The sequence below is a fragment of the Xenopus laevis genome, chromosome 1L (genome assembly GCF_017654675.1).
Source record: "Xenopus laevis strain J_2021 chromosome 1L, Xenopus_laevis_v10.1, whole genome shotgun sequence".
In the NCBI taxonomy this organism is placed as follows: domain Eukaryota; kingdom Metazoa; phylum Chordata; class Amphibia; order Anura; family Pipidae; genus Xenopus; species Xenopus laevis.
This window is the reverse complement of record NC_054371.1, coordinates 29326659-29345500: the sequence shown is the minus strand read 5'-3', so window position 1 is coordinate 29345500 and position 18842 is coordinate 29326659. Positions and strand designations below refer to the sequence as shown.

Here is an 18842-nt window from a genome sequence, read left to right as displayed (position 1 = left end):
TGACTGGATGTCATAGTAGCCAGAACACTACTTCCTGCTTTGCAGCTCTTTAACTCTGAGTTAGTCAGTGACTTTAAAGTGGACCTGTCACCCAAACATAAAAATCTGTATAATAAAAGTCCTTTTCAAATGAAACATGAAAAAAAAAATGTTGTTATTAAAGCATTCATAGCTGTTGTAAACTCATTTAAAAATCTCAGCTGTCAATCAAGTATTGTCTGCCCCTCCTCTATGCCTTAGGCATAGAGGCGGGGCAGACAATTACTTTCACTTTCCATTCAGCACTTCCTAGATGTCACTGTCCTCCCCACATTCCCCCGTTCTCTTCACCATTTAATTGTGTAACCAGGACATGGGGATGGACATCAGGTCCCCCATTCTGGTGCACAAACAAGATTCTGAGATGATACAAGTCTTGTCTTAATAACAGTGTCCACAAAATGGCTGCTGCCTGCTTGCTGTAATTATTAATTCCCAGACGGAAGGAAACAAGATTCAAATAATTTATACAGTGTAATTAAAGTTCATTTTGCTTGACTAACATGATAAAATAGGATGTGGGATAATTTTTTTGGGTGAAGGGTCCCCTTTAAAGGGGGCCACAGTGTACATCAATGTTCAGTGAGTTTGCAATTGATCCTCGGCATTCAGCTTAGATTCAAAAGCAACAGTTATGTCCCATGTGCCCCCCCCCTCAAGTCACTGATTGGTTACTGTCTGGTAGCCAATCAGTGTAAAGCAAAAGAGCTGAAAAGCAGGAAGTAGTGTTCTGGCTATTATGTTACACACACACAGTCACTCCAGTCTTTATACATTACATTTTTGGCTAACTAACTATATTAGTTACATTTTTTTATTTTGCACAGCCTGTCTATTTACCCAGTTTTTATACTGAACAATTCCTTTAAAGGGTAACAATGTCTATGGTTTCTCTACCAGTAACCCTGGCCACAGTACTGTACATAGTGAGTCCCAGTGGGATGTCAATATGCAAAGTGCTGCCCCAGACTACTGGGTACAATTGCACATACACATTATTGTGCTGTAATGAGAATTAAACACACCTGTCTTGCAGTTCAGCAGCCGCCGCCTTGTCTACACGTTGGTAAATCAGTTCTTCTGGCTACAAAGAGCAAATAGGCAATCAAATACTGCAAATGGCTTTCATCTAAGTCAATAAATAACTGCATAACAGGCACAAGCTTCTGCTCCCTCCATACAGCAAGATACCAGATACCAATTCAATATCAAGCAGTACCTGAACACTAGAAAGTCCAGGATGAGGGTAACTTCTTGAAAAGAATGGCTTCCACATATTAGTCCTGCTTGTGTCAAACGATATACTCATTGGTGCGTCATACTGCTGCATGTTAAACCAGATCTAACAAGGAAACAGAAATATTCATCAAAATTTAAAAATGATATATATATATTTATACAGGAGTGTAACTACAGAGGGGGCCCAGAAGGAATAGGGGGCCACATGAGGCCCTGAATTATGAGCAATTTCAACATATATTGGTAAAAAAAGGAAAACCTCTGGTTATGTTGGGGGCCCTAAGATTTATTTGATATGGGGCCCAAAATGTGAGGAACTAAAGCCTTTTTTTTAACACAAACACTTCATTTCAGGGGCTCAAAAGTAATTGGATTAAAAAATTGAAAATAAAAAGTTCATTTGTAATACTTGGTTGAAAACCCTTTGCTGGCAATGACAGCCTGAAGTCTTGAACTCATGGACATCACCAGATTCAGGGTTTCCTCCTTTTTAATGCTCTGCCAGGCCTTTACTGCAGCGGCTTTCAGTTGCTGTTTGTTTGTGGGCCTTTCTGTCCGAAGTTTAGTCTTCAACAAGTGAAATGCAGCTCAATTGGGTTCAGATCAGGTGACTGACTTGGCCATTCAAGAATATTCCACTTATTTGCTTTAATAAACTCCTGGGTTGCTTTGGCTGTATGTTTTGGGTCATTTTGCTGAGTTCACCAGTACTTTCTTTCTTTCTTTCTCAGGATGAACCAAACTGTAGATTTTGCCACTCCAAATATTGTAGCAATTTCTTGGATGTTTTTTTTCTGTTTTTGCAGCTTAAGGATGACTTCTTTCACCTGCATGGAGAGCTCCTTTGACCGCATGTTGTTTGTTCACAGCAAAATCTTCCACATACAAGCACCCCCCCCCTTTAAATCAACTCCAGGGCTTTTATCTGCTTCATTGATAATGAAATAACGAAGGAATTGCCCACACCTGCCCATGAAATAGCATAGGAGGATCAGCACTCACTGTATTGAAGATGAAAAAATGCTTTTATTGTCAAGTAAAGTATTGTTTTGTGCCAGTGGCACTAAAAGAACTGTAAAAGAAAAAACTTTGTTCTGACGCTTCTAATTGGTCACATGACGTCATTTTTGGCGCCCTAATTCACTAATGGGGGTGGGTATTTAATGTTGGTATCACTGTTACACAATATCCTTGAAAAAGGTCCCCAGGTGGGACCGAAACGTCGGATTAAGATGTATATCACTTGACAATAAAAGCATTTTTTCATCTTCAATACAGTGAGTGCTGATCCTCCTTACTCTATAAGATGTCAAGATGCCCAAGCAATAAGGGATTTCTACTTATCATTAACCTCATTCCAGACGACAGAAAACACCAGTACTTACATTATCAGCGTTAATCAAACATCCAACTCTTTGTAGTGGGCAAAATGTATCGTACTGGCCATAAAAACTTCCAGTGCTTGGATTCCATATGATGTTCTGGTTCTGTTCCAACGTCAGCACATACGTAGTTGGTCCCTTAAAATAAATGAGTATGATCAATTAAATGGAAATTACAGGAACAGTACTGTAGTTTCAAATCAATCAATATAAAGACAGGTCACTAAATGGGACGTAATGATCCTGATTTGATCTGGGCTTTACTTCATCACACATTTATATATCCCAAAATTCCATAGGCCAAGAGTGATTGGCTACTTAAGTAATCATTTTGTTAATTGGCAGAAGGCAATCACAGCTCCCCAATGGTAGGAGGGGGCCCTTGTAAGCTGGTTGCTTAGATGCCAGAAGAAAACTGTCCACCTATGTCTAAGCTAAAGTAAATCTGGACTGGGTTTCTTCTACAGGGCTTAGAAATGAAGTAGCACAAGAAGCAGATCATTGAAAGCTAGGCTGCTATTACAGTGATAAATAGGCACAAAATAGAAAACACAAGAGCCACATATTAGTCTCCTTGTGGAGTCTTATGTACCAGAGAGTCAAGCACATTCAGCAAAGTCACAGAGAGAAACAACTGCGTCTGTGTGAACAGGCTCTTACCTCAGGAATTGCGCTTCCTATCAGGAGCCAAGCCTTCTTCCCCATGGCCAGAAAGTAATTGCACAAAAGGACGGCATGTTCTTCTTCGTCTCCAGCCAGAAGATCGAGGAATTGCTGGAGAAAAACAGGAGAGACAGCACTGTATGTTATATCACCAGCACATTCTGCTACAGGCTAGTGTATATACAATGGCTACACACCAAGGCCCTGAACATGACATGTCAGTTAGTGACCAAAATAGCTAAAAGCACTGAAATTCCTCTCTTTCCTTAAAGGAATTGTTCAGTGTAAAAATAAAAACTGGGTAAATAGATTGTATGTGCTAAATAAATAATGTTTCTAATATAGTTAATTAGGCAAAAATATAATGTATAAAGGCTGGAAACATTGGATGTGCAACATAATAGCCAGAACACTACTTCCTGCTTTGCAGCTCTCTTGGTTTCCACTGATTGGTTAACAGGCAGTAACCAATCAGTGACTTGAGGGAGGGGCACATGGGTCATAACTGTTGCTTTTGAATCTGAGCTGAATGCTGAGGATCAATTACAAACTCACTGAACAGTTATGTCCTATGTGGCCCCCCTTCAAGCCACTGACTAACTCAGAGTTAGAGATTTAGATCCCTGCCTAGGTTATTATTCAGCAATGGTAATGGAAGTTAGTCAGTTAAGTCTGATCCCTTAATGGCTCTGAAATAAACCTACACCCAGATGGTGTGCCCTTTGCATATGGAGGAAACATAGGAAATGAGAACTTATATCTATTAACACAAAACTACAGGTATGGGATCTGTAATCCAAACCCATTATCCAGAAAGCTCCAAATTAGGGAAAGGCCATCTCCTATAGACTCTATTTGATCCAAATAATCCAATTTTTAAAAAAAGATTTTTCTCTGTAATAATAAAACAGTAACTTGTACTTGATCCCAATTAAGATATAATTAATCCTTATTGGAAGCAAAACCAGCCTATTGGGTTTATTTAATGTTTATATGATTTTCTAGTAGACATAAGACATCCAAATTATGGAAAGACCCCTTATCAGGAAAACCCCAGGTACCGAGCATTCTGGATAACAGGTCCCATACCTGAATATATCTGATCATAGAAGCTTGCTGTTATGTTTATCTGTAATGCCGCGTAGGTGGAACCTGTGACCTGACAGCAGCTACAGTGATCTAAGATTAAATAGTAACTGGGTTTTAAACGGATACTACCAAGATTTTGATGAAAAAGTCATCTTCCCAGCCTTCAGGTCTTACCACTCACATACTACTTAGCGAAGAGACAAGTTACACAGTCCTTTATCTGTTGAACGAATACTCAGACGCAGGTACATAGAGAATAGCCATAACAGCCCAGGGTGGTAGTGACCCGCACCGGCCTGCCAAAACCCGACTTCCTCTGGGAAGTCCAGCCTATGCCGTCACAAAAGGGACGGGGCGAGCAGGTGTGCGTCTATTAAAATCGAACCTGGAAGTTAGAAGCCAGCATTTGTAAGTTCGCAGGGCAGGGAGAGCAGCCAGAAGAGCTCAACCCACACCCGCCCACGACCCGGAAGATGGGGTGCGAGGTCCATCCGACCTGCGGGTATCGGGCCGGCCCGCAGATCAATCACTACAGGGCGAGTAGTTGTTACTTACATCGGCTGTACTCCATAGGTTGCAGATTCCAGCAAATGACACGTTGTCTGGAAGGAATGGGATAAGAGAAACGTAGTGTGCCACCAGTTCCTAAGGACACAAGACAGAAAAATTAAATGTGCTTTGAATATAAAATCTGTGCATAAGACACTGCATCTATAAATGCTAATAATGTGCATTTATTAAGCGGAAAAATTTAGCTAGACTGAACACTAAATGGGCCCATTTCGAATTGGATTTCGCTTTATTCCACAAATCTCAAAAAAAGTACGGGTTTTCTATAATGCCATATTTAATAAGTGTAAAAACCACGGAAACCTCTAATACAAAACTTCGTTGGGTAAAAGTTGTCATGGTCCTGTAGAAGTCAATGGGAGCTGCACGGATACTATTGGACCATTTCAATTCAATCCTAACTCGTTCAAAAACTTAAATTTTTAGAGGTTTTCAAGGTATTCATATTTTTAGCGCATCACTAAGTGTAATTTTCAGTGCGTACTTACTTTATTTGGATTTTTTTAATAAATCTCATAACATTCGTGGTTTTAGAGAAAGTGAGTTTAGTCGTGGTTTCAAAAACCTTTAAAACAACTAAAATCCAACCTTTGATAAATAGCCGCCGCGTGTTATAATTTCCATTCTAATACAGTACTACAGGTATGGGACCTATTATCTGGAATGCTCAGGACCTGGGGTTTTACGGATAATTGATCTTTCCGTAATTTGGATCTTCATACCATAAGAAAATCATTAAATAAACCCAATAGGCTGGTTTTGCTTCCAATAAGGAATAATTATATCTTAGTTTGGATCAAGTACTAGCTACTGTTTTATTATTACAGGGGAAAAAGGAAATCGTTTTTAAAGATTTGGATTATTTGGATAATATGGAGTCAATGAGAGATGGCCTTTCCGTAATTCAGAGCATTCTGGATAACAGGTTTCCAGAGAACGGATCCCACGCCTGTACTAATTATACAGAGTTCCTGGCCCAAAGAACTTTTTCAATTACATTCTATTATTTATTTGTGACCGTTTTTTTTAAATATTGAAGTGTACAGTTTCATTTTTCACCTTCTTGTGTCTTTCTAAAGCAGCACTGGGCAGGGGGTCGCCGACTCTGTAAACTGTCCAAAATTGATAAATTGATCTACATATTTTTTCTCTTTGGCCCTGCTGAGCAGAATCCCTGAGCTTCATTAAATAATAAAGAATAATAGAGAATAATAGCTCAACAAAGCAATGGGCTAGAAATGGTACACCATTAATTTTGTCCTTGGATACCAGGCAAAATCCACCAAATGTTCCCTTTGTTCTTGTGAAGTCCCTGATGATTGTGCGATGATACTACTCCTTCATGGACTGATACTTACTGAAGCAGCCTGAGTATTATTTGGGTGAGCATCAAGAAGTTCCCGTGGTGGATTCAAGGGTTTGATGTATCTAGTTACAAAAACAGTGGCCCCATTAATGTCGGTGACAGTCGTCAGGCACTGGCGGTTGGAGAACTTCAGACCTGCCTCACTTTGGTACTTCTCCGCAGCCTGCAGCAGCTTCTCATCTTCACGGCTTTCAAACTACACACAGAAATAATAGAGATGTGATGATTATATAAATGATCCAGGTAAGAAACATCACTCATTGGAAGGCATCTAATAATTCAGAGAGCAGTGACTTATTAAGTGGGTAATCCTAACTGTGCCAGCGTATGAGCGCCTGCTGCAACACCGTCAGGCTCTGCTGGGATTCAAGCCAGGGACCTTTGGGTTTCTGGCTCGATACCTTAACCATTTGGCCAGATGAGCAGCCTGCAGGGTTGCTCACTATATGTTACCTGGCCTCTGAAGCCCCAGCCCAGCAGAAGTCTGGTTGCAGTCAGCCAAATTTAAGGCCAGCCCTCCAAACACTACTTGCCTGAGCATTGGTTCCCATCCTAGCAGTGTGGCATTGTCCCTGCTACAGGTTCCTGTTCTAGCCTCCTTCCTATTTTGCCTTGTCTTGTCTGAACTCTTCCCTGTCTTGACCTGCCTGGCTCTGAACCTTGTACAGTCTTGATATGCCTTACCTTCTCCTTCCAGTTCTGCTCTGGTCCTGTTTTAAACCTTGATCTTTTCTTGCTTTAACCTTGCTGTGACCTTGCCCTGCCCAGCTTTCCTTTCTATTCTGACTATTGCTCTGCTCCTGCTACAAACCTGATCTTGCCTTGACCTTGACCTGACCTGGTCTTTCTGGTTCCTGCTTCCTGTTCTGTTCTGGCCTGTACCCTGTCTTTATCTTCCCTTTTCTCGCTCTGCATCTTGCCCTACCTTTTTCAGTCCTCTCCTGCTTTCCGCTCCAGTCCTTTTCTGCTATCTGCTCCAGTCTCCTCCCGCTATCCAGTCCTCCTGTTCCTGATCTCAAGTCTACTCCCGAGCTACACTCGCACCGTCCTGTCTTATACTTCTAGTCTGCTCCTGTCTCCTAATCTACGCCCATCCTGTTTTACACTTCTAGTGTGCTCCTGTCTCCTAATCTACGCCCGTTCTCTTATACTTTTAGTCTGCTCCTTATCTACGCCCGCACCTTCCTGTCTTATACTTCTAGTCTGCTCCTGTCTCCTGATCTACGCCTGCACTGTACAGTCTGTTCCTGTCCTGACCTTCGCCCTCTTCATCCTGTCTAGTCCAGTCCTGATCTTCGCCCTCTCCGTCCTGTTCTGCACCTGTTCCAGTCTAACTCATTGCCCTAGTCAACCTGTTCCTGCCTTCCCTTTACGTGTTCCCTAGGCACATACAGCACCTGCATAAAGGACTTGCCCTTCTCTCATCAGTCTCCACAGTGCCCCCTACCTAATCCTTGACAAACACTCACTAAATGTTGTGACTGCAGTTGACGGCTGTTGCAGTTCAGGGGGCATATGTTTGGTTCTTGTGGTCCAAGGGGTAGAGTAGCGGTGTTGTTCCACCTTGCATGTGTATAGGGTAAGAAACTCTATATCAGAGCTGGACAACAATCTCACAGTGATCTGATTGATTGATTCGACGAATGATGAAATCTGTGCAGTGTTGTCATCCAAATTGCACATTATCCAACTGATCTACCACTGAGCTGATGTATCCCATTCTGGGAGTGCTTTGTTCTACTGGAGTTGATGGACTCTAGAAACAGTGAACCCATTGAGCTTAAGTCTGTAGTATGAGCTCTTTTTGGATGAACAAATAAATATAGGATATCATTCAGACTTAAGTTTATAACGTCATCTGTTCTGATTATTATTAAAAGGGTTGTTCACCTTTGCGTTAACTTTTAATATTATGTAGAGACTGATATTCTTAGACAATTTGCAACTGGTTTTCATTTTTTATTATTTGTGGTTTTTGAGTTATTTATCTTTTTATTCAGCAGCTCTCCAGTTTGCAATTTCAGCAATTTGGTTGCTAGGGGCCAAATTACCCTAGCAACCACACATTGATTTGAATAATATCAATAGGAGAGGACCTGAATAGAAAGACGAGTAATAAAAGGTAGCAATAACAACACATTTGTAGCCTTACAGAGAATATGTTTTTAGATGGGGTCAGTGGCACCCCCATTTCAAAGTTGGAAAGTCAGAAAAAAAAGGCAAATAATTAAAAAACTATAAAAATTAAATAATGAAGACCAATTGAAAGTTGCTTATATTTGGACAATCTATAACATGCTAGAAATTAACTTTAAGGTGAACCCCCCTTTATTACCCTATGCTAGGGTGCGTGGGCAATGCCTTAAAATATGGCAGCTCATAGTAGCTAGCTACCAGGAAACTAAAGCATTCCTCTCAGGATGAGCCAGTCTCACACATTGGCACAGCGGATTGTCTCACCTTTTCTCTCACAGACTCTCCAGGTACAAGTTGAGGCTCAATGGTGATGAAAAGGGTTAGAAAAGAGCCTTGGCTCAGACCTCGCATGGCATCATATCCACCTTCAAAGCCTGCGCTGCGCTGCTTGCTGTAGCCCAGAAGCACCGGAGGAGTTTCGATTAAAAATGTCCCATCGATCTACAAAACAGGAGTTGGTTAATCATGGCCACAGGTAGACAATGGTCTGCTTTCCACAAAGTTAAGAGGAATAAGCAGGAAACAAACATATTATGCCAATATTCATCTAGATTTTAGAAAAATGTGGGAACTAGCTGTATGTGTGGCGCTTAATACACTAAACAACGGATTTAAAGTGTTCCAGGGCAGTGAGCTGGATACAGTATATTTATGGTTCTCAACAAAGCTCTAGACCAGTGATTCCCAACCAATGGCTCTCAAGCAACATGTTGCTCACCAGTGGCCTCCAAGCAGGTTCTTCTTTTTGAATTTTTGACTTGAAGGCAAGTTTTGGTTGTATAAAAACCATGTATTCTGCCACACAGACCCACCTGTAGTTTGCCAGACCACGTAAGGGCTAACAAACAATTACAGCCATTATTGAGCACCCCTAGGAACTATTTTCATGCTTGTGTTGCTCCTCAACTTGTTTTTTATTTAAATGTGGCTCACTGTAAAAAAATGTTGGGGACCCCTGCTCTAGACTAAGCCACTGCTACACCAGGTTCAATGGCAGCTGTGCCTAAAGATGAAGCTGCTCCGCTATGGGGCCAGGAGCAGTAACCGAGAAACATGGTTAGACTGCCAGGCTGAGATCTGGAAAGAATGCCTTTTTGCTGTTCTGGATACACAAAGGGTACATCTGATGTGACTGAATGTCTCATGCACAATTTTCCAATATGGGCTAACGGAGTCCTGAAAAATGGCTGGACCTCCTAGGGACCTTGGACTGAAATAATTCTCCAACCACTGTTCTAGGGTAAGGGTTGGATTTATTATTGTTCTTCAGCGCCACACTGCTGCTGTGCCAGGCTCTAGGGTAGCCAGTTGGCTTTATTTCTGAGTCAATACAGTCCCATACTGTATGGTGTGAGTTGGGTTTATTACTGGAGCTCAGCACAAAGCCACTGTTGTGCTAGGTTTGGAAGCTTGAGATGTTTGTCAAAGTCATACCATTGAGGCTTATTATTATTAATGGCTATTAAATACATATCATTTTACTGTTGTGTGGTTGGATGGCATGGAATTGCAAGGTTGGATTCACTAGTACACAATCAAACTGATTTCCAACCCTTATGTGTCTGTAAATTCATGTAACTGTAAAGCACCGGACAACTCAAGATGTCAACATTTCAATAGTCAAACAAGGGTTCAGATTTGGTTGACCCAATCCAAAAACTGAGCATCCTGGGCTCAGTGAAACGTAACCACATAACTCCAAAAGGCCTTGGTGGGAAAAGCTTCACTAGATCTCACCCATACGACCAAAACATATGGTACTTTCATAAGATGTCGGAAGGTATTATTTAGAAAAATAAGAGAAGTTAATGAACCCTCTAAATCTCAATTTTGGATGATTTCACCAAAAATGTTAAATGACTGAAAAAAAGATGCCAAGCTGAGTAATGAGTCTGTGTTCAGATAAAAGAGACACAATTGTAGTTAGAACTGATTAGTACATTCATTTCACCCACTGTTAAACAGCAGCAGATGGGGAGAAGATCGGGGTTACATTCACAAGGCACCTCATACTTACCCTTGCCTGAAAATAGATGGTTGTGAAAGGAATACGGACAGATCCCAACCAGTGTCTCTCTATCCGTGTATGAATTCCATGTCCTCTCTCCCTGTCATCCTTAAATGAACGTATAGTTAGTATTTATTCGGGATAAAGGTTAACTTTAGTAGACTGTGCAGAATTAAGGCAGAGACACACGCAGCAATACAGGAGATTAATCTCCCCGAACTGCCTCCCCGCCGGCTAGAATGAAAATTACTAGCGGGATGGCACTTCGATCGCTTCATTTTCCGAAGTTGCCCGAAGTTGCCTCACGAGGAAACTTTGGTTGACTTCGGAAAACAAAGCGATCCAAGTGCCATCCTGCTGGCTATTTACTTTCCAGCAGGCAGGAAGGCAGTTCAAGGAGATTAGTCGCCCTGAAGAAGAGGAGATTTGACTACGGATGACTAATCTCCCCGAATTGCCGCTTGTGTCTCTGCCCTTAACTGCAGACTGGTTGCTGCTGGAAACTGTACTCGTGCAATTTAGCACCTATGTTGGGAAATCAGCTCCTGTACCTGCTATATCATAATCTCTTTTTAAACCGTTCAAGGGGAACAATCGTGAAAATGAAAATTTAATATAAACTTCATCACACTGAAATAAGAAACTTTCTAAATACAAAAAATTGTGTACAGTTTCTAAAGTAATCAAATTTATCTTTACCATCCCTCTCGGCATCTGTTTCTCTTCATTCTCTCTTCTTGCAGCAGTTGGGTGTCAGATATTCATTGACAGTTGGATCTAATATATCTTATGGGGGGCTTCCTTTCTTAGCAAATGTATTAGAGCTCACTCAAATAGCTGGTTCCAGGTCAAACTAAATCTAAGAAAATAACCGACTTTGGCACAAATTCTGCATGTAGAGAGACATGATGTCTGGTAATTTTAAAAGAGTAGAGCTCTAATACATCTTCTAGGTAAAAGAGCCCCCCCAAAAAATATATTGGATTTAACGGTCATTCAAAATCAGACTCCCAACTCTTGCCTGAAAGAGACTGAAGAGAGACAGATGCTGACAGGGGAAAAGTGAAGAGTAACGATTATTTCAGAAATGGTACAGAATTTTTATTGATTTTATTTAGAATATTTCTTATTTCAGTATGCTCAAGCTTATTTCGCGATCGTTCCCCTTTAATATATTCCCAGTGCACATGCTGAGGAAGGAACATACTGCAAAGTCAAAAAGTTAAAACAATTCAAGTTTTTGATGTTACTGTTCCTTTAAATGCTTACTTCTAAAATATCATACGACACTTCATCGAAGACACTGATGAACACATCATCTTTCACCGACTGCAGACTGGCCGTGCTGTAGTCACCGTTAGGAGCCCTGCCAAGAGACAAGATTACAACAGGCTTATGCACTGAACTTTAACAATACTCACAAGTGATCATGTAACAGAAGAGGCTCGTTAAATCCAACTCTGCATGTTTCTTGCTTTGCCTCACTCTCAGCGGCAATGCCAGTGGGAAAACATTTATCCATGGATTTACAGTCTTCCCTAATTGCAGCAAGCATCCGATATGACTTAATCAGTCAGCACAATAGGATTTAAAATCAGCATACTATTCTTTAAGGAAACCTTGTACTTGGATTACAGCTAATCTCTGCAATTGCTAAACAAGGCCTGCTTACACATTTAAGGCTTTACTCCCACAGATGTAGGCCAGAACTCATAAAGACAGTGACTAAATAACATGCAGGGCTGTCTTTAGTTGTGCTGGGCCTCACAGATAAACTTTATGGGAGTTTTCTGCTCTGAGTGTGGGGCTTAATCAATGTCCAATAAGCAGGATCATTCTGAGGTTGGATTTTTACTGGAATTATTATTTTTGTATTACTCTACTTTCTATAGTCTAGAGCGGCTTGCTTTCTTAAATATTCCTAATTTAACTTAAAGGAACAGTAACATCACAAACGTAATGTGTTTTAAAGGAATGGGAATATAATGTACTGTTGCCATGTACTGGTAAAATTGGCGGGCTTGCTTCAGAAACACTACTATAGTCCATGTAAAGAAGCCACAGGGGTAGCCATTAGGGTTGCCACCCGGCCGGTAAAACACCTGCCAAGGCCGGGGCCAGTATTACAAATTTAACAGCAATGTAGCGGCCGGTAAATTTGTAATACCCCTTAAAAAGGCCCTTGGCCTGCCCCCCAATCCGATCAAAACTTACTTTTTGCGCGGTCTTATGCCCATCGCGTGGCATGCCTCCACCCCATTTGACATCATGGGCCGCCCCTTTTGTTCCCGCCCCCACCACTGGCCAGTGAAAATTTTGTAAAAAGGTGACAACCTTAGCAGCCATTCAAAGCACAGGATAAACAATAGATAGATAAATTCTGATGAATCCCATTGTATTCTGCAGAGTTTATCTGCTGCATATCCTGAGCCTTTTCTCCTTTTTCAGCTTTGAATGGCTGCCCCCATGGCTACACAGCAGTTTATTTATATAAACAATAGTAGTTTCTGAAGCAAAAACACCAGTTTTACCAGTGTAATAAACAATTTAAAAGGTGTAATTAAACCGGTTATTGTAGAAATAGAGAATTTATTAACCCCCTTTTTTTTACCAGTGCAGCACAACAGTACATGATATTTTGATTACTTTAAAACACTTTCATTATTTGGTGTTACTTAACCTGATTCTGCTTTACTCGGGTTGCATTCATTTATTGGAAGAACCAAAAGGTGAAGGTGAGCACTGCTATAAGAAGCCAAAAAGCCCCTTCATTGTACAATAAATTCAGTAAAAGCCTCCTTACAACAGAAGCTATTTCTTTTTTTTGCAATCACAACCCCCCCCAGGAGTAATTAATAGTCACTGTGTGGTGATGATGATGAACATTATAAATGAAAGGTGGGAATTGGAATTGATGTTTTTCCTTAAACGTTTATTCTTTTTATTGTATGTTAAATAAAAAAATGAATTTAGTGATGCAAAGAGGTGATGTTTGATTAGCACCATACCTAAAGGGAAGCACAAGCTCCTCGTTCCAGTTGGGATTGGGTCCATCTGCCGTTGTGGTCTGACAGACAGTACGCTGAAATGAGACTTCTACAAATGGTCGCACCAAAACCTGGAATACAGAGGAATATCAGAAAAGGGCCAACGCTGATTTTATCATTTGAAAATAATTAAATATACAAGAAATACTAAGGCACAAAAATAGATAAACTACAAAAGAACGGTCTAATTTACTCACTGGTACCCAAGGCTATACTACTAGTCCAGGCACCCTGACCTACCCCCATGCTTGCTCAACCATTCCCCGTGGTGCTTGGTACTCATATAATCCCGCTGCTCTTCAGTCTTTCCCTTTCCTTACAATCACCCCCCTCCACCTACTTCTGGCCCTGCACTGGTGTAAATATACTGTAAGACAAAGAGGGGGGTTATGTTGCCCAGAAGCAGTAACCCATAACAACCAATAGGATGTTTGCTTTTAAAGGAGAACTAAACCGCCCATTTATTGAAAAATCCCCATCCCCTTCTGTCCATTGGCCCCCTCACTGCTTTCTCCCTCCTTAGTAACTTAGTGGAAAAAGTGTCACTGTCATGTACCTTGGCATATACATGCAGAGTAGCATAGCGGAGCTCTCTGGCGCCATCTTCTGAATCTTCAATGCTCTTCTTTTCCTTCGCAAATTTTGAAGCTTTCCGCACATGCGCAGTAGGCACGAATACCAGAATCATCCCAACTGCGCATGCACTAAAAAACTCTGTGCCGACGCTCACTTCCGCGAGGAACCAGAAGATACAGAAGATGGCGCCGGAGAGCTCCGCTGCGATACTCTGCATGAATATGCCAAAGTACATGACAGTCACACTTTTCCCACTGAGTTACTAAGGAGGGAGAAAGCAGTGAGGGGGGGCAATGGACGGAAGGGGATGGGGATTTTTGATTAACAGGGGGTTTAGTTCTCCTTTAAACAGGTGACCAGTAAATGCTACCTTCTGATTGGTTGCTATGGGTTAATGCTCCTGGGCAGACTTAGTACCTTCTTTTACATAACCCCCTCATGTGATGCCATAGTCTCACATCACCAAAGAGCCATTGGGTTTTGCACAGTAGGATTTGGGAGCTGATGGGATAATCCAGCAGGTGAGTAACCATGAAGTCAGAAGTCACCAATACCATGATCTGTCTTTCCACCTTGAACTGGTCGGATTTTCATTACCTGGTTAATGGTCGACTCTGGAGAAGTGGTTTGGCCTTGAGGTGAAGCCGTCGATGTGAACATTTCATTAAAGGATCTTGCAGATCTTGGTGGCTGTGTTAGTTTGCTGGTGATAAGCATGAGATAAACAATGATGGTTAAAGGAAAACTATACCCCTCAAACAATGTAGGTCTCTATAATAAGATATTGCATAAAACAGCTCATATGTAAAACCCTGCTTTATGTAAATAAACCATTTTCATAATAATATACTTTTTGAGTAGTATGTGCCATTGGGTTATCATAAATAGAAAACTGCCATTTTAACCAGTCAAACCGGTCAGATTCGACTAGGGAATTATCAAAACTCGATTTGAGATTTTTTTAAAAAAATTCAAATTCGAATTTCGAGATTTATGGTGCTCTGGCCCTTTAAGAATTCGAATTCGACTATTCACCACCTAAAACCGGCCGAATTACTGTTTAAGTCAATGGGAGAGGTCCAGGGATCAATTTGGAGATGTTTGCAGCCTTTCTGACTTTGAGTTTTTTCCGGAGAAGTTTTCGGGTCATTTAAATTCGTCTGAGTTTTGAAAATCCGATTTTATCAATACATTTCCTCAAGTCGTATTTCAAATTTGTCTGAATTATAGGGAGTTTGAAAGAAGTTGCATGGAATCGAAATTCGACCCTTGATAAATGTGCCTCAGAATGTAGAATATCTGTCACTATATCAGGTTTGCCTAAACCTGTGGGGGGCACCCATTTCTTTCACGATTGGCACTGATCAGTGAGAGAAGGGTGGACTGGTGCCCAGGACAGAACTGAACCTTAATGAGGCCATAGACATAGAGTTGAAGTGGGCGTTATTGGGCCCAACGATCGGATCATAATGGATCCGATGCAGGCAGTCGGATCGCAGGACCACATACACGAATAGATGTAGCCAAAATCCGACATAAATTTTTAAACCTGCCCGATTGAGATCTGGCTGACTTTCGGGCAGATATTGATCGGGGAAGCCCGTTGGATGGCCCCACACCGGGGCCAATAAGCTGCCGACTCGTTCTGTCGGCAGCTTTGTCGGCCTTAAATTAACTTTTAGTATGATGTAGAGAGTGATGTTATGAGACCATTTGCAATTGGTTTTCATTTTTTATTATTTGTAGTTTTTGAGTTATTTGCCTTTTTATTCAGCAGCTCTCCAGTTTGCAACATCAGCAATCTGGTTGCTAGGGTCCAAATTACCATAGCAACCACACATTGAGTTGAATAAGATACTGGTATATGAATAGCAGATGCCTGAACAAAAAGATGAATAAAAAGCAATAACAATAACAATAAATTGGTAGCCTTACAGAACGTTTGTTTTTTAGATGGGATAAGTGACCCCCATTTGAAAACTGGAAGGAGTTAGAAGAAGAAGACATTCAAAAACTATAAAAAAAAGAAAAAATGAAGACCAATTGAAAAGTTGCTTAGAATTAGCCATTCTGTAACATAACAAAAGTTAACTTAAAGGTGAACCACCCCTTTAAGTACAGCCCTCAATATAGTGCATGTCTCACATTGACTTCCCTTGGCTTCACTTGCACCCGTCAGAAATTCTGTGTTCTACTTATATATCGGATACAAAGTACAGGTATGAGATCCATTATCTGGAAATCCACTATCCAGAAAGATCTGAATTATGGAAAGGTCATCTCCCATAGACTCAATTTCATCCAAACAATCCTTTTTCTCTGTAATAAAATAAGTACCTTGTACTTGATCCCAACTAACTAAGATATAATTAAAGGACCAGTAACACTACATTTTTTTTCCCCAAAATTCGTTAGTATAGAAAGAAAAATAAACACCAAGGCAAATAAAACTTTTTAAATTGCAAAGCCTTTATTAAGAGATAACTTACCAAAACTCCACTTCCTGTCCTCTTCTAAAACGGCGAAAGGGCGACCATCCATGCAGCGGCGTTCAACTTCTCCTCCCTGGCTATTCTAGTGACAGTATGTGAAGAGGAGGCAGTGGTCCGCTCTGCCGCGCTTCCCCTATTCCCAGCAGTCAGACTTTGACTCCAGCCTTTCCTCCTCCGACGAGGAAGAAGAAGAGGAGGAGGGCAGCCTCTGCCTCTCCAGCGGCAACCAGTCACTCGCTCACACGGGGGGTTGTAGGATGGGTCGGTACAAGAGGTCGGGAGCTGGGGGTGTACAATGTACTTCTCGAATCACATGGGACAAACTCCTCGCCTGCTGGAGCTCGATACAAGTGTGACCGATCTCATTCCCTCCAGTCTGCGCTAACTTGCGTCCGACCCCGACCCGGCGACCCCAGGAGGACGGACAGGAGCTGAGGGGGATTCAGTCGGGGAGATCAGATCTGCTGCATCAGCGCATCGACGGGTAGCAAGTGGTTCAGCGCTCCCACCTCATCCATGGATTCTGCAGCAACCGGAGTCTAAAATCGCCGGCTTCTTCTGCAGCAGCTGGGACTGCCAGCCCCAGGCACACTCAGATGGGCACATCGACGGGGAACAAGTGGGGTCGCCGGGTCGGGGACGCAAGTTAGCGCAGACTGGAGGGAATGAGGTCGGTCACACTTGTATCGAGCTCCAGCAGGCGAGGAGTTTGTCCCATGTCATTCGAGAAGTACATTGTACACCCCCAGCTCCCGACCTCTTGTACCGATCCATCCTACAACCCCCCGTGTGAGCGAGTGACTGGTTGCCGCTGGAGAGGCAGAGGCTGCCCTCCTCCTCTTCTTCTTCCTCGTCGGAGGAGGAAAGGCTGGAGTCAAAGTCTGACTGCTGGGAATAGGGGAAGCGCTGCAGAGCGGACCTCTGCCTCCTCTTCACATACTGTCACTAGAATAGCCAGGGAGGAGAAGTTGAACGCCGCTGCATGGATGGTCGCCCTTTCGCCGTTTTAGAAGAGGACAGGAAGTGGAGTTTTGGTAAGTTATCTCTTAATAAAGGCTTTGCAATTTAAAAGTTTTATTTGCCTTGGTGTTTATTTTTCGTTCTATACTAACGAATTTTGGGGAAAAAAAAATTTAGTGTTACTGGTCCTTTAATCCTTATTGGAAGCAAAACCAGCCTTTTGGGTTAATTTGCATGATTTTCTAGTAGACTTAAGGTATGAAGATCCGATTATGGAAAGATCCATTAACCGGAATACCTCAGGTACGGAGCATTTTGGATAACAGGTCCCATAGCTGTATATGGAGTTTGTAGTGGGACTGTAGTAGAAAAAAATCACTGCAGCCCAGAGGAGTATTAGAGTAATACTAACAGAGCTCCTGTACATGTGGAGATTTTATTTGCAGCAGCGCTAGAGCTTCACTTGTGTAAACAAACAATAAAATGAGAGGAATAAAGGAAGCAGATGGGCTCAGCACAGACAGCAATGCATGCAATGGTTGGAACAAGTAATAGAGGCTGATATAAGAGTGCAATGGGAATATAATGATAGGCTAGAAGAGAAAACACATCTGCTCTATGCACATTAGACTGTGATATCATGTGTATAATGAGTTTCTTATTCAATGGATATTCTCTAGGTTCCTGATGAAATCTTCCAGTGCACTGATATACCAAAGCATTCACCTAAGTGGGGGTGCTCTTCTGTGACTGAGTGGGTGCTCTTCTGTGACTGAGTGGGTGCTCTTCTGTGACTGAGTGGGTGCTCTTCTGTGACTGAGTGGGTGCTCTTCTGTGACTGAGTGGGTGCTCTTCTGTGACTGAGTGGGTGCTCTTCTGTGACTGAGTGGGTGCTCTTCTGTGACTGAGTGGGTGCTCTTCTGTGACTTAGTGGGTGCTCTTCTGTGACTGAGTGGGTGCTCTTCTGTGACTGAGTGGGTGCTCTTCTGGGACTTAGTGGGTGCTCTTCTGTGACTTAGTGGGTGCTCTTCTGTGACTTAGTGGGTGCTCTTCTGTGACTTATGGGTGCTCTTAGTGGGTGCTCTTCTGTGACTTAGTGGGTGCTCTTCTGTGACTTAGTGGGTGCTCTTCTGTGACTTAGTGGGTGCTCTTCTGTGACTTAGTGGGTGCTCTTCTGTGACTTAGTGGGTGCTCTTCTGTGACTTAGTGGGTGCT

The 18842-nt window shown here is 42.0% G+C and overlaps 1 protein-coding gene across 2 annotated transcripts in view; it reads right to left on the bottom strand.

Moving 5' to 3' along the window:
* Positions 1-18842, bottom strand: part of cc2d2a.L (coiled-coil and C2 domain containing 2A L homeolog) — a 67284-nt gene that overhangs the window by 2768 nt on the left and 45674 nt on the right. For both annotated transcript variants that reach the window (XM_041588053.1, XM_041588061.1), the window contains 11 exons: positions 14773-14878; positions 13561-13670; positions 11822-11918; positions 10562-10660; positions 8809-8985; positions 6341-6544; positions 4968-5057; positions 3321-3434; positions 2664-2798; positions 1259-1381; positions 1065-1123 (listed from right to left, as the gene is read on the bottom strand). In XM_041588053.1, coding sequence (XP_041443987.1) covers positions 1065-1123; positions 1259-1381; positions 2664-2798; positions 3321-3434; positions 4968-5057; positions 6341-6544; positions 8809-8985; positions 10562-10660; positions 11822-11918; positions 13561-13670; positions 14773-14878 — 1314 coding nt within the window. The remainder of the gene's footprint in view (positions 1-1064; positions 1124-1258; positions 1382-2663; positions 2799-3320; positions 3435-4967; positions 5058-6340; positions 6545-8808; positions 8986-10561; positions 10661-11821; positions 11919-13560; positions 13671-14772; positions 14879-18842) is intronic.